Here is a 15,103-nt window from a genome sequence, read left to right as displayed (position 1 = left end):
AAGAGAAATGTGCACTTACCTTGAATCGATCTCTTTAATCCTATTGTTTGATAGGTCTAGGACCACCAAACTACGGATTTGACTAAGCTGAGACTCTAAATATTTTCAATATATGTTAAAATTATAATATAGCTTGTTAAAATTGTTAGGTTCGGAGAAGAAAAAGCTTCCTGAACCATGTGAAACTAACCTAAATTCCACGTAAGATTGAGATTATATATGTTTTCAATCATAACCCCTCTTAACTTATTTAAGAGCTATAGAGAAGAATAAAAATGTGTTTTAATTTCTGATATGTAAAGGAACAAATTTACTTCTTCTTTTGAGTAAAATTAAGACAAGAGAAGCAACAAACAAAGTTGTACCGGTACACTGTCATCTTGCCAGGCTACATTTGTTTAACAAAACGTGCTGGATCGACTCTACACTGCTGTAGTCCAGACTGGACGGTACGACTGAATATTGTACCGGCTTGGAACACACAACTTTTAGAGTGGGGTTGATAATGTCGCATGAATTTGACCGTCTAGCTCCTTCTGTCGAGTTTGGAGTGTCAACTTTAATTCAAATCAAAATTATAAAATTTACTGACATTTTGTTTACATTAGTCTTACACCTCTTGATCCTACCTGATATTAAAGTTATATTGTTTCTTGATCCTACCTGATATTAAAGTTATATTGTTTCTTGATCCTACCTGATATCAAAATTATATTGTTTCTTAATCCTACTGATATTAAAGTTATATTGTTTCTTGATCCTACCTGATATTGAAGTTATATTGTTTCTTGATCCTACCTGATATTAAAGATATATTGTTTCTTGAAAGATCCAAATGCCTGAAGTCACACAAATTAAACATTTCATATTTACATTTAAAAGTAATGGTGGTATTAGCAAAACTTAAGAAGTACAACGAACGCAATTTCAACTAATCCTCCATTTATTGAGGAGCATATCTGACTCACAAAACTTTGCCTGATCAAGAATGAATGAGATATTCATGCTTTTTACTTTGAAAAGTGATTATTCTCAATTGTGGTTTCTTAAAAAAAGTGGTTTGCGGATTTATGCTGAAAAAACAATGGAGGAAATTGTGAGAATTAAACCTTTAATGGCTGCGTGAGGTGCCAAGAATTAAAAAAACATGAGAATAATCTGTGTTCCTGAGAGTGCTCTGAACAGGGTTTAAAGCTTTGACCGGTATCTCCATGAGTAGGTTTGAACTAATCTTGAATATCTCTAGTCTACAAACCTACATACACAATCCATTCTTACACCATCACTGTATTGGAAACAGATACAGATAAATACGTAAACAGGGATAGTTAGGTAGTTAGCTAGATATACCTAGATAGATAGATAAATAGTAATACAGTTGGATACTTAGTTAGCTAGATCGATAACTCGTTATTATAGGTATACACTTTACAGAGAACTAGTCTTTTTAAAAGGATATGATTAAGATAATACATATTTACTGGCAACTGAGTCCTCAGGCCAGATTAAACAATAATAGCGAGCAGTAGTTGAACTAAGTACGCATAGTTGATTTACTTCTATAAAGTATGTCCAAGAATACAATGGAGAAGAAGTTCAACTAGCCATACCTAGATCAGCTACGTCTAGCTTTTAATTGAAATCCGATCTCTGCAAGTGCTGTCATGTCAAACCGGAATTTTGAAAAAGTGTCATTAAAAAGTGACAGTTCCAGACAACGTGACAATTAAAATGTCTCAGCAGAAAGGTTTTTAAGAATTAGTGATTACAAATCATATGTTTACTGCTAAAATGCAGGGTTGTTTAAAAAGAAAAAAAATCTTTTTTGAATTTAAAAGATAGGATGAGGATAAAATGCCTGAAAAATGTGCTCCGGTAGCTCCTGCAGCTGGTTCCCTGATAGATCTAGGACCTGGAGACTTCTCTGCATCCTAAACCAGATCAATCATCTTAATGCTAATCCATCTTCAAGGGTTAAAGTTGTATTTGATAATATGAAAATCAGAAACGAAAAAGAAGTGACAGCTTATCAAAATGAGTTTGTGAATGATTCATAATGGAGTTTTGATCTTTTTCATTATTTTTTTCTCTCTTTTACTCTTTTACTCAAAACATAAATAACTAAAACATCCTAGATTGTCTTCTTCTATATGTATACCTTTGGTTTGTCTTTTTCACGTCCTAGCAAGGAATTGTTATATTGAAGTTTCGTTATTATTCCTACATAGATTACAAAGTTTCAGGTTTGTATTTCATACTTTCTAGATTTCTGGTTTCTAAATTATATATTTCTAGGTTTACCTGAAAGTTTTATCCTTGATACTTTCTAGACTATATATTTCTAGATTTACTTGAAGGTGCTATCCTTGATACTTCCTAGATTATATATTCTAGATTTACCTGAAGGTTTTATCCTTGATACTTCCTAGATTATATATTTCTAGATCTAACCGAAAGTTTTATCCTTGATACTTTCTAAATTATAAATTTCTAGGTTTACCGGAAGGTTATATCCTTGATACTTCCTAGATTATATATTTCTAGGTTTACCTGAAGGTTATATCCGTGATACTTCCTAGATTATATATTTCTAGATTTACCTGAAGGTTTTATCCTTAATACTTCCTAGATTATATATTTCTAGGTTTACCTGAAGGTTATATCCTTGATACTTTCTAGATTATATATTTCTAGATTTACCTTGATACTTCCTAGATTATATATTTCTAGGTTTACCTGAAGGTTTTATCCTTAATACTTCCTAGATTATATATTTCTAGATTTACCGGAAGGTTTTATCCTTAATACTTCCTAGATTTTATATTTCAAGATTTACCTGAAGGTTTTATCCTTGATACTTCCTAGATTATATATTTTTAGGTTTACCTGAAGGTGCTATCCTTGATACTTCCTAGATTATATATTTCTAGGTTTACCTGAACGTTTTATCCTTGATATTTCCTAGATTATATATTTCTAGGTTTACCTGAAGATGCTATCCTTGATACTTCCTAGATTATATATTTCTAGGCTTACCTGAAGGTTTTATCCTTAATACTTCCTAGATTATATATTTCTAGGTTTACCTTGATACTTCCTAGATTATATATTTCTAGGTTTACCTTGATACTTCCTAGATTATATATTTCTAGGTTTACCTGAAGGTTTTATCCTTGATACTTCCTAGATTGTTGTTAGCTAGGTTTACCTGAAGGTTTTAACCTTGATACTTCCTAGATTATATATTTCTAGGCTTACCTGAAGGTTTTATCCTTGATACTTCCTAGATTGTTGTTAGCTAGGTTTAGCCTTTGTAGATTAGTTATTGGTTCTAGAGTGTTTTCCTCTGAAAAAATAAAACTTAATTGAAAAATAAAGAAATTTTAATTAGTTATTGTACTATATCCACGGGCAGCCGTAGTACATTTGAATTTCCGAGTAGGGTCAACCTTTCCAGTCCCAGTTTGTACTGTATATCGCCCGGATATTGGGTTAATAAAGCAGACACTCAATAGGACTAGCCGGTGCAACAAGGTTGACGCGGTCAGACTCTAGGTTAAATTTACTTTTACTGAAGGGTCAGGGGTGCGTGTATCAGGATTTTGAGAGAACAAAATAAATTACATTTTAATCCTAACTAATGTTTAGATAAATACATTTGCTGCTTGCTACTCCAAAAAATGTTTTTAAAAGAAATTGAGTTTTTGCCACAAACTCAGATTTTTTGATCCCTATATTTCTGCAACTCAATAATTTAGGCTTTTGATATATACAACTATGAATTCTATAAGATGAATTATTGTAAGTTTGAAATTAAAAGGTTCACACAATCATTTTGTAAAAATTTAGAGATTAGAAAATTTGAGTTTCCGGTGAATATTCAATACCTTTGCCGATAAAATGGGAAAATCGTTATTAAAACCATTATTAAAAAAGCATTGTTTTCTGTTTTTAAATGTTATAATGTTTATATTACCTATTGAATCAATCAAATTGTTAGAAAGATCCATCACCACGAGTTTACGAAGGCTTCCAATAGTTTCCTTAAAACAATCCAACTTTTCAGATCAGTTCTATACAGTTTTAACACTTTCATTCTTAAATCATATATCTAAGGGATTGCTGGCGATTTTCATTCTTTTTTGTAAATTAACCGTTTTTTTCTGAATGAGGTCAAAATTTGGCCATGTCAGCCTTGGGGTAAAGCCTGTAATCCATGTGTCCTGGCAACCCATGTCGTAGCCCATTGGTATTTTAAATCCATGTGTCCTGGCAACCCATGTCGCAGCCCATTGATATTTTAAATCCATGTGTCCTTGCAACCCATGTCGTAGACCATTGATATTTTAAATCCATGTGTCCTTGCAACCCATGTCGTAGACCATTGATTTTAAATCCATGTGTCCTGGCAACCCATGTCGCAGCCCATTGATATTTTAAATCCATGTGTCCTTGCAACCCATGTCGTAGACCATTGATATTTCAAATCCATGTGTCCTGGCAACCCATGTCGTAGACCATTGATATTTTAAATCCATGTGTCCTGGCAACCCATGTCGTAGCCCACTGATATTTTAAAGTATAAAATCTGTTAGATCAAATAGTCTAGGGCTGAAATATCAAATGTATACACCATCAGGGTGCAAAGGTATAAGAGTTATAGACAAAATTAAGTTTGTCGTAAAAACTTTTTATTTATGATTTTAAAGAAAAAAGACCTTTAGAAGTAATTTTGCGTGATTATGTTTAAAATTTGGATCACTGTGATTTACGAACAATATTCATATATTTATAAAATTTACGAAATTTTCAGGAATACATTGAAAACTATGTTTACCATATATATATAATAATCCCTTTTAGTAAAGAGAAGAGGGGTTGAGTTGAAGAGAGGGAATAAAGAATGGTTTTAGATTAAAGTGTAAAGTTTTCAGAGGGACAACATATAAGAGGGTTAGCGCTCTAGAAAGAATTCGTTTCTTTTGAATTTAAACTTTTAATTTGATTTGACAGTAAACAAGACACCATATAGCTCACAATAGACCTGGAATTCTTGAAGGGGGGGGGATAAGGGGGGGGGTTACAGATGAAAGTTACTGCAAAATGCTTAAATTTCAAAAAGATTAATACATTTTAATGAAAAATTTTAATGCTAAGTTCAGATGAAACAAAATAAAACCAATGTGGATTTTTATGTTTTTTACTTAAACTTTTTAAACGTATTTGAAATAATTGAATTGGATATATTTTTTAATGCTAAAATTGAATGTTATATAAATTTCAAATATCTTTGTAAACAACCTTTTTTGGTTGCTTTCTTAGTAAATGTTTGACGGAACTCAACTCAATTGGGTCAGAGATGAGTTCCATTTTCCTTAATTCATTAGCAAATCTACGCAAATGCGTCTCTTAATAAATTTTTCTTACTGTCTTATACCTCAAATGGTAATCAATAGATAAGATTAAAGAAAAATGCTAAGCAAAATCAGCCTGCGTAAAACAAGTGTTTACTATGGTTTATAGGGTATTACCCGTATGTCAAGTTTTTAAATGATAAGACAACGGCGCAAAACAAAAGTTGGGTATATACCTTCTACTGAGCCTTGTGCAAAACAATAGTTGGGTATACGCCTTCTACTGAGCCTTGTGCAAAACAATAGTTGGGTTTACACCTTCTACTGAGCCTTATGCAAAACAAAAAATAGAAAGACTTCGAAAACGAACTGGAAACAGGTTTATGAAATATCGTATTTGTTGTTTGTTTTGTATGCGTGTGCTTACGCCCACAATACTGAACTAAAAATAAAAATATTTCTAAAGTAAAAAACAATTTCAAATATCTGATAATCTTTTAAACAGGATCGTAATTTACTTATTAGCCGAAAAAATTAGAGAGCAAAAAAGTAAATAGCGTAAATAGCGTAAACAATTTTTATACATTTACAAATATTTCTAAAACTCTAGAAATGTCCAATTTCATTAATAATTGTGACTTAAGACATCATACCCAAATACTTGAGCTATCCCTTACAAGATTTCCCTAAATATTGATGAGTATCCTGTTTCTATTTCCTTTTCTTGAAAACTATATCAGATGGAATATAAAACATTTTACTGAAAGTATACATGGAGGAAACACTGGAATCTTGGGAATATACATTCGCAACATTTCTGCACATTAATAATTTAGAAGAAAACTATGCACGCTTCCCTTGGGGCCGAGGGGGGTTGGTTGTGATTTCAAGAAACTTTGAAAAACATGTATATTGTATATTGTATATTGTATATACTATATACAACGGAAATGTAAAACAAACTGTTCTCAATTTAACCCTCTTATCTGATTATTTTAGTTAATTCACCATACTTTGGTAAAGAAAAAACATAAGCTGAAGTTATCAGCTGAATATTTAAAATTCAACAGATATCCTGCTTAGCAGGAGAACACTTCTGCTAAGCAGGAAACAGGAATTCCTGCTTAGCTAAAGAAATAATAACTGACTTAAATTAAAAATCTTGTACACCGAAATTATGAGGAATCTGTTGAGGTGTACAGCTGTAAAGATTAAGAATATATAAAAGTTAGAATCCCTTGTTAACTCTAGGTATCTTGTTGTATGCAATGTTAATGGTTCGAAGTGATGAACTCATTGTCTCGAAGAAGCCAGGCTGGATACTGGTAATGTTGTTGTAGGAGATATCAAGGGACCTAAACAAATAGTTGCATGTTAAATATAATCAAGTTGTTATCAAAGAGACAGCATGTTTTTATAAAAGAGACAGTATTAAATTCTCATTTTTACCTTCATTGTCCGTCATTAACCGTGCACACAAAACAATTGAAAATAATCAATTTTTAATAGGAAAACAAGGTTATCTCAATCAACCTGTATCTCACACTGTTGTGATTTGGACGTAGTGTCACGTTATAAATGGAGGGTTGCTTGAGATAAGGTTCTACAGTAGAAAAATGTTCAGAGGAAATGTAAGTTATTCTGTATCAAGGAATACACAAATTAGTAATTAGTTTGTTTTTAATCTTTGTGACAGAAACAATCTCAAGAACTGAAGAGGGTCAACCCAGACCGAAATATATTTTCAATAAATGTGGAACTAACATCTACTTTTTTACTCTACAGAGGTTTGGTCTATCACCATCACCGACTTTTAAATTAGTTTACCCTCATAGAGCAGGGGCGGATCCAGGGTGAGCCTTGGAGCAATAGCTTACTCTTGGAAAATTGTTCTCATNAACAAAATGGAAAGTTGGCTCACCCCTAGTAACATCCTATTTACACCTATGCCATAGAGAACCAGAATGTGTCTTTGATTTCAGATTTAGGAGATTTGAATTGTTAGAAAGTATTTGAAGAGTATACACAAACTAAGGTGTCAAATTTTAAAGTTTCAAGATTTATCTATTCAATGTTCAAGATTCAGGATCGTCTGTTGAATTCACAACGAGGAACAGTGAAATCCACAAACCTATGGAATAGAAAGACGACATTATAATAATCCTTAAGTAAGATGTTGTAACAAAGCAAATAGAGATTCTAGTAACTTAAATCACTTATTTATTAAATAGGTCTGTTTACACTCTGCAATTGCTATGTCTCTGCATGTCCAGTAGACAGACTTTTAAAGTCTTAACTTAATTCTAAAAGTCGGCTTCCTACTTCAGAGTTTTCTGGTCCTTAGTGTATATTCAACAGAAAGAATACTTCCTTATTTAAGCTGTTTTTTTAACATATTATTGCAATATTGAGAAACTGCTTACTGTAATAAACTACATTTGCGGGAAAAAAGGCGAAAAAATTCTTGGTGCGCGTCGCGTCGCATGAATTAAAATAAAAAGCATAATGAGCCCAACCTTCAGGGGACAAAAGACCTAAGTTATTGCAACAAACTCAGATTTTCTAATTCCTTTATCTTTGCGATGTTGTAGACCTTTGATATTTTTAAATATAAATTATGTTAATCAAATAATCAAAGTTTAAAATATCAAAGATGTGCACCATCATTGTGTAATATATATGGATTAGAAAATTTAAACTTGCGGTAAAAACTCAGTTCCTTTCTGTATAATAATATAATAATATGCCCCTGATTGTGGATATTTTTTCTTTGACTTTTTAATATTTTTATAATTTTTAAAAAAGGTTATTTTACAGTACAGAGTAGTCTATTCAATTATTTAACTTTTCCAACGCTGCGCTACGACGAATTAATCAAAATTTAGAAAATATTAAATTTATTTTCATTAATTTTTCATTTGTATACAAGGGCAATTTTTACATAAATTAATGATTACTTTTTAATCTCAAAATTGAAATAAATTTTAATATGATCAGATGTGTGTTGCCCTGTATATTATAATAGAAATAAACACAAAAGAAATGTAAAAGAAATGTCCAGATATTTGAAAAATCTTGAAGATGTGTAGATTTTTGAGAATTCCCACAATTTTCCTGGATATTTGAGAAATCCCCTAAATGTCTAGATATTTGAGCTGTATCTCCCAAATGTCTAGATATTTGAGCTGTATCTCCCAAATGTCTAGATATTTGAGCTGTATCTCCCAAATGTCTAGATATTTGAGTGTATCTCCCAAATGTCTAGATATTTGAGAAATCCCTAAATGTCTAGATATTTGAGAAATCCCCTAAATGTCTAGATATTTGAGCTGTATCTCCCAAATGTCTAGATATTTGAGCTGTATCTCCCAAATGTCTAGATATTTGAGCTGTATCTCCCAAATGTCTAGATATTTGAGCTATATCTCCCAAATGCCCTAGGATATTTGAGAAATCTAGCAAATGCATGGATATTTGGGATATTTTCCAAAATCTTCGATAACGTAATTGCTGTCGGGTCTTGATAAAGTAGGATTTCCAATGGATCCTACTTTATAGAAATTAACATAGAAATATTTCACTTTTCTTAAAATTGGAAAAAGTTAAACAAATATGGAAAATATGTCAAAACTTTTATCAGATACTTTTTCTTCATTTTATCAGATACTTTTTCTTCATTTTATCAGATACTTTTTCTTCATTTTATCAGATACTTTTTCTTCATTTTATCAGATACTTTTTCTTCATTTTATCAGATACTTTTTCTTCATTTTATCAGATACTTTTTCTTCATAAAAATTATGAAATTATATTTGAATCTTTAGAAATAAAATTCTAAATAAGAATTAACCTCATTTATTGAGTATTTGAGGAACAAAACTGCTACGTTCTAATGATGATTTCTTAAAGTAATCAAGCAATTCTTAATGGCCCCTCTTTAATCTTTTCACAGCCCTCCCCCCATGATAAAGTTAGAATTGGAAAATTTAAGTGTTTTGATTGTTTCCTCGGCAGATTGATAGATTTGATGGTTTTATTGTTTTCGTCTTCCAGGAGTTATTTATCTTACTCTTTTATCATTCAAGGATTTTATATAAAAATCTATTCTTTTCTATCTATCTATCTATCTATCTATCTATCTATCTATCTATCTATCTATCTATCTATCTATCTATCTATCTATCTATCTATCTATCTATCTTTCTATCTATCTATCTATCTACCTATCTATTTATCTATCTATCTATCTATCTATCTATCTATCTATCTATGTTCTTCTCCCTGTCTACCCGAAGTCTAAAGTAGCCAAGTATTGATTATCTGATAATTAACGTTCTTAATTATCCCTGGGCAATATTATCATAATGTTTGTTCTCTTCAATTCTTATATCAGCTCTAGTATATTTAGCATGAATAGGAGAATTGTTTGAATTTAAGTTTTGATGGATACGATGAACATGTACTTCCCAACATGTTGTCTGACAAAATTCTTAGAAGAGAATCTCTAGGACTGGTTATATGCTAGAGGTTGGTATCTATTCCTTATCCTGGAGATAAATGAGAGTCTCTGGGACCGGTTTGAAGCTGTATCTATACCTTATCATGGGGTTGAGTAGAATCTCTGGGACTGGTTGGATGCTATGGATGTTATCTATACCTTCTCCTGGAGTTAGAGAAGAATCTCTGGGACTGGTTTGAAACTAGGGTTGGTATCTATACCTTATCCTGGAGTTAGAGGAGAATCTCTGGGACTGGTTTTAAGCTAGGGTTGGTATCTTTACATTATTCTGGAGTTAGAGGAGAATCTCTGGGACTGGTTTGAAGGTTGGGTTAGTATCTATACCTTATCCTGGAGTTAGAGTAGAACCTCTGGGACTGGTTTGTTGCTATGGATGTTATCTATACCTTATCCTGGAGTTAGATGAGAATCTCTGGGACTGGTTGGATTCTAGGTTTGGAATCTATAACAAGTATCTAAACCTTTTCATGGAATTAGAGGAGAATCTCTGGGACTGGTTTGAAGGTTGGATTAGTGTCTACACCTTATCAATCTCTGGGACTGGTTTGAAGCAAGGGTTGGTATCTATACCTTATTATCCTGGAGTTAGAGAAGAATCTCTGGGTCTGGTTTGGAGGTTGGGTTAGTATACTTTACCTTATCCTGGAGTTAGAGGAGAATCTCTGAGACTGGTTTGAAGCTAGGGTTGGTATATTATTGTGAGATAGATCAAGGTGTAGAGTTGGAGACAAGGAACCAACGTAATCCAAACTGTCAAAGTTCACAGATCTAACAAATTTAAAATTGTCCATACGCTAAAAAAAATGACTCAAAAATGTCTTGAATATCAAAGTAATAAAGGCTCCCGCAAAACACATTAAAAATTTTGGAACTTTAACCAAGTTTAATTTTGTTATAGAGGATTTTTTGCTTAAGATTATTAATGTTAAAGAAACTCAATACAATTATTAAAATTAAAGTTTTGTATGGAATAATTTTTCCTAAAATCTTGATTTTAAAGAATCCATACAAAATTAAAGATTTGTATGGAGGATTTTGTTCCGAAGATTATTGTTAAAAAGAAATACAATTATCAAAATTAAAGTTTTGTATGGAGGATTTTGTTCCGAAGATTATTGTTAAAAAATACAATTATCAAAATTAAAGATTTGTATGGAGGATTTTGTTCCTAAGATTATTGTTAAAAAGAAATACAATTATCAAAATTAAAGTTTTGTATGGAGGATTTTGTTCCGAAGATTATTGTTAAAAAATACAATTATCAAAATTAAAGATTTGTATGGAGGATTTTGTTCCTAAGATTATTGTTAAAAAGAAATACAATTATCAAAATTAAAGTTTTGTATGGAGGATTATGTTCCTAAGATTATTGTAATTAAAAAGAAATACAATTATCAAAATTAAAGTTTTGTATGGAGAATTTTGTTCCTAAGATTATTGTATGCTAGATTTAGAATCTGCAGGCTGTGCAGGTTTTGAAAGGATTCATCGTTTAAGCTTACAATCTGGTTTCCTAAACAAGTACAGTAAAATAAGTATATACAAGTGAACCTATGAAACTGCGGAATATAAAAACGACTGATAACCTTAAGATATGACTTTTACAGTCCAAAAAAAATGTTTTAAAAACCTATATTTACACCTTTAACATTTTACTTAATAAGTTGGTTTTCAAGCTAAAGGTAAAAATATTTGCTTCATAAGTAACAGCATCAGATAAACATAACCAGCATCAGATACACATAACATTGCCTAAATGTCGTCTTTAAATAATGAATAAAGTTTCTCAATTACTATGAGACCCATGAAACTGTGAAACAGAAGAAGACATTTAACTAAAATTCTAACTATGTATATTTTATTCAGTTAAAGAGTAAATAGTTTTACCAGTAGGTTGAAATTTAATTTAATAAGTGAAAATGGTCTGTGTACACTGCACAATTACTGTGTTTCATGTTTTTGGTCTATTTGAAATCATAACTTGAGTCTAACAGTCGTCTGCATATTCCACATTTTTTTGGGTCTCACTTTACACCAATTTATAAATAGTAATATAGTTTCATTTTGATTTCTATTTTTGATTTAGCGAATTAATTAAAACTGAAACCATTTAAAAGTTAGAAAGTATAATTAATAATTAATAATTAATAATTAATAATTTACCTTCCAAGTTAAGATGTTTAAGAGCTCTCATCTCAACAAACGCTCTGAAAATTAATACTTTTATTAATTAGATTTACTTTTATTACAAAAAAATTGACATTTTTTCACACATGTTTATGCCCCATAACACTATCTTCAAAAAAAAGTAGCCCCTGATTAAAATGTACTCACTTTGTCAAGTGAAAGGCCATTTTTTTGGGAAAATAAAAGATAACATAAATTTAACGATTTATAAAATCCAAATTGTTATTAGACAATATTCCCCTGCTTAACTACATACCAGAGCAACATTACCCCCCCCCCCCTCACACAAACAGCTAGTATTGTTTGTTTTTCTGTTGTTCAAATGTGTGTCATCATGTTTTGATCTGTCAAAGATTATTAATGTGTTTGTGTACTGCAGTATCAAGAAGTAGAAAACATTCAGTTCAACACTATTTTCACCTATAAAACGGCTGGGAGGGTCGGAGGGGGGGGGGGGCATTTGTTGTCCACCTTCGACCTCAATTTATCATAATCTAAGGTACTAATGCTAGGAAAGTTAATTGCTGTCGCGTATACTCTGCGTACATATTGAAACCAGTTCTCTCTGGGCGGACTTTGTAAACAAAAATAAAAGCATGGTGTTCGTTTAGTATCCAAGAAGGTTAAAAGCATTTAATTTGATAATTTTGAAAATTCACATAATAGTTTCCTATGACCAGAATATTTTATAGATTATTTTTGTGAAAATGGATTCCATGTCAAGCTTTGACTTCCGTCTTGTGTTTACTTTTCCGCCCAAAGACAGTACACTGCAGTACAAAAAATGTGTACACCTCTGAAATAACTTTCCGTGCATTAGTACTAATAGAATCTTGCATCAGAATGGGCATATTTTAGTCGCAGTGCACAACAAAAGTATTGTATCTTTGCTGCAAAATCTAATCCTTTTAAATCCCCTATACATTTGCAACCCAATGTCGAAGATCTTTGATATTTCAAATTATGAATTAATTAAATAATATAGGTTTAAAATATCGAAGGTGTACCCAACATTTATCTTAACCAAAAAAAATTGCCTGAGTTTTGCTCAGAGATAGACAAAAACAATACAAAATGTTCAGAATAGAAAAAAAATAAAAGGAAAAAAACGAAAACAGGCAGATAGTTTTACAGACAGACAGATAGACGACAAACATGAAGATTGAAGAAGAAAGAGACAAGACATTTAACTGCATCAAACCATATTCCTTTGATTCATTTAGAACAGACAAATAGATAGATAGATACTCAGATAAATAGACGATAGATGAAAGATAAAAAGATAGTTAGATAGATAAATACTCACATAAATAGAAGATAGATGGAAGATTAATACATAGTTAAATAGACAAATAGAAAGATAGATACTCACATAAATAGAAGAAAGAAGAAAGAAGATAAGATAGAAGGATAAAGGAATAGAAGAATAGAGAAATAGATAATAAGATGTGCAGACAGCAAATAGAAGGATCGAGAGATAGATAGATTATAGAATAGAATGATAGATGAAAAAAGAGAAAACAAGAATGAAAGATAGCTAGATCACGGGCAACCGTAGTACATTTAAATTTCCGAGCCGGGTCAACCTTTTCGGTCGCAGTTTGTACTGTACCGCACGGATATTGGCTTGATTAAGCAGACAATCAACAGGAATAGCCGGTGCAACAAGATTGACGCCGGACGCGGTCAGACTTTATGCTTCATATATGTTGAATTTACTTTTACTAAAGGGGCAGTAGTGCGTGAGATAGAGAATAAAAATAAATAAGAGACCGAAATGGACTATTTAAAAAAAGTGTAAGAACATTTTTTTTGTGAAAGTGAAAAGCTAAGAAAATTAAAAATGCATGATGAAAAGTTGGATCAAGGCATTTTAATTAACACAAGAACAGAAATAGAATAAAACCTTACTAGTTAACTTTTATTGCAATTCTCTTTGAAGAATGCTTTTCATTATGTGACAGTCCTTATAGTATTAAGTTATTCATATAGAAATAATAAATACATGAACATATTTGGATTTTAAGCATAATTTTCATGTGTTTACTGTTGTTAAATTATAGATTTTTATCCTTCAAAAATGTTTGAAAATATTGTATTTTAAACATTTTAATTTTTTTTATTTTTCCTATTTTGAAAATATTTTATATCTAGTTTCTTTAATACTTGAATAAATATTTGATCTCAAAAATCGTCTAAACCTTAAAACCAAGTGCTCAAAATACCAAATGAATGAATTATTAAGTTTAATACTCAAAAGAATGAAAGGGGCGCCATGTCAAGTTAAGTAAAAACTAGTCTTTGTCACAAACTAATATTTTCTAGTTCCTATTTCTTAACAATCAGCCGCTGTAAACCTTTAATTAAATCAACATAAAGAATTTGAGCCGCGGCTTAAATTTAAGCCGCGGCTCATATATGGTTGGTTCCACTTAAAATTGTATTTAATTTTTCAAGATTTAAGCCGGCGCTCAATTGAAACCGGTTTTTGGCAGATTTAGGCGGCGGCTCAAATTCATTAAATTCGGACACATAATTCATAGTCTTAAATATCTAAGGTCTATACTACATTGGGTTGCAAATATATAGGGGTTAGAAAATCAGAGTTTGTGGCAAAGACTCAATTCCTTTCAGAATTGATTAATAATGTGCATACATAACTTCTCTTATCGAAAAGCAATTGTAAAGAATAAACATGCGTTGTATGACTAATTAAAAAACTTTATATTCTTTTTCTATACTTGAGCTTAAAAATTTAACCTTGAGAAGCTAATAGGTCACAAAGTCGTACTAGTAAAGTCACATAAATTTGATCTTCTCCTTTTGTCTAGTAGTAGTAAACTTACCTTGATTCTATAGTTTGTATTCTATTATCATTAATAAGAAGGGTTTCCAGTTTCTCGAATCTGAACATATCATGTTCTATTCGCCTGATATCATATAAACCTTGTCAACCCCTACCCTCCATTTAGTTTTTAGCATCTTATAAGTAAAACTAATATACAATGCTGTACTTTAATGAAACAAATTAGATTAAAAAATG

The 15,103-nt window shown here is 31.2% G+C and overlaps 1 protein-coding gene across 1 annotated transcript in view; it reads right to left on the bottom strand.

Moving 5' to 3' along the window:
- Positions 1–15,103, bottom strand: part of LOC111704258 (chaoptin) — a gene marked incomplete at its 5' end in the record, with an annotated part of 39,573 nt that overhangs the window by 12,415 nt on the left and 12,055 nt on the right. Inside the window, 11 exons of the mRNA XM_023476447.1 lie at positions 20–95; positions 799–839; positions 1,167–1,255; positions 1,859–1,931; positions 3,259–3,346; positions 3,977–4,043; positions 6,592–6,709; positions 10,510–10,641; positions 11,302–11,386; positions 12,037–12,080; positions 14,907–14,990. Coding sequence (XP_023332215.1) covers positions 20–95; positions 799–839; positions 1,167–1,255; positions 1,859–1,931; positions 3,259–3,346; positions 3,977–4,043; positions 6,592–6,709; positions 10,510–10,641; positions 11,302–11,386; positions 12,037–12,080; positions 14,907–14,990 — 897 coding nt within the window. The remainder of the gene's footprint in view (positions 1–19; positions 96–798; positions 840–1,166; positions 1,256–1,858; positions 1,932–3,258; positions 3,347–3,976; positions 4,044–6,591; positions 6,710–10,509; positions 10,642–11,301; positions 11,387–12,036; positions 12,081–14,906; positions 14,991–15,103) is intronic.

Source organism: Eurytemora carolleeae, unplaced genomic scaffold (genome assembly GCF_000591075.1).
Source record: "Eurytemora carolleeae unplaced genomic scaffold, Eaff_2.0 scaffold399, whole genome shotgun sequence".
Taxonomy (NCBI): domain Eukaryota; kingdom Metazoa; phylum Arthropoda; class Copepoda; order Calanoida; family Temoridae; genus Eurytemora; species Eurytemora carolleeae.
This window is presented reverse-complemented; position numbering and strand designations above follow the sequence as displayed.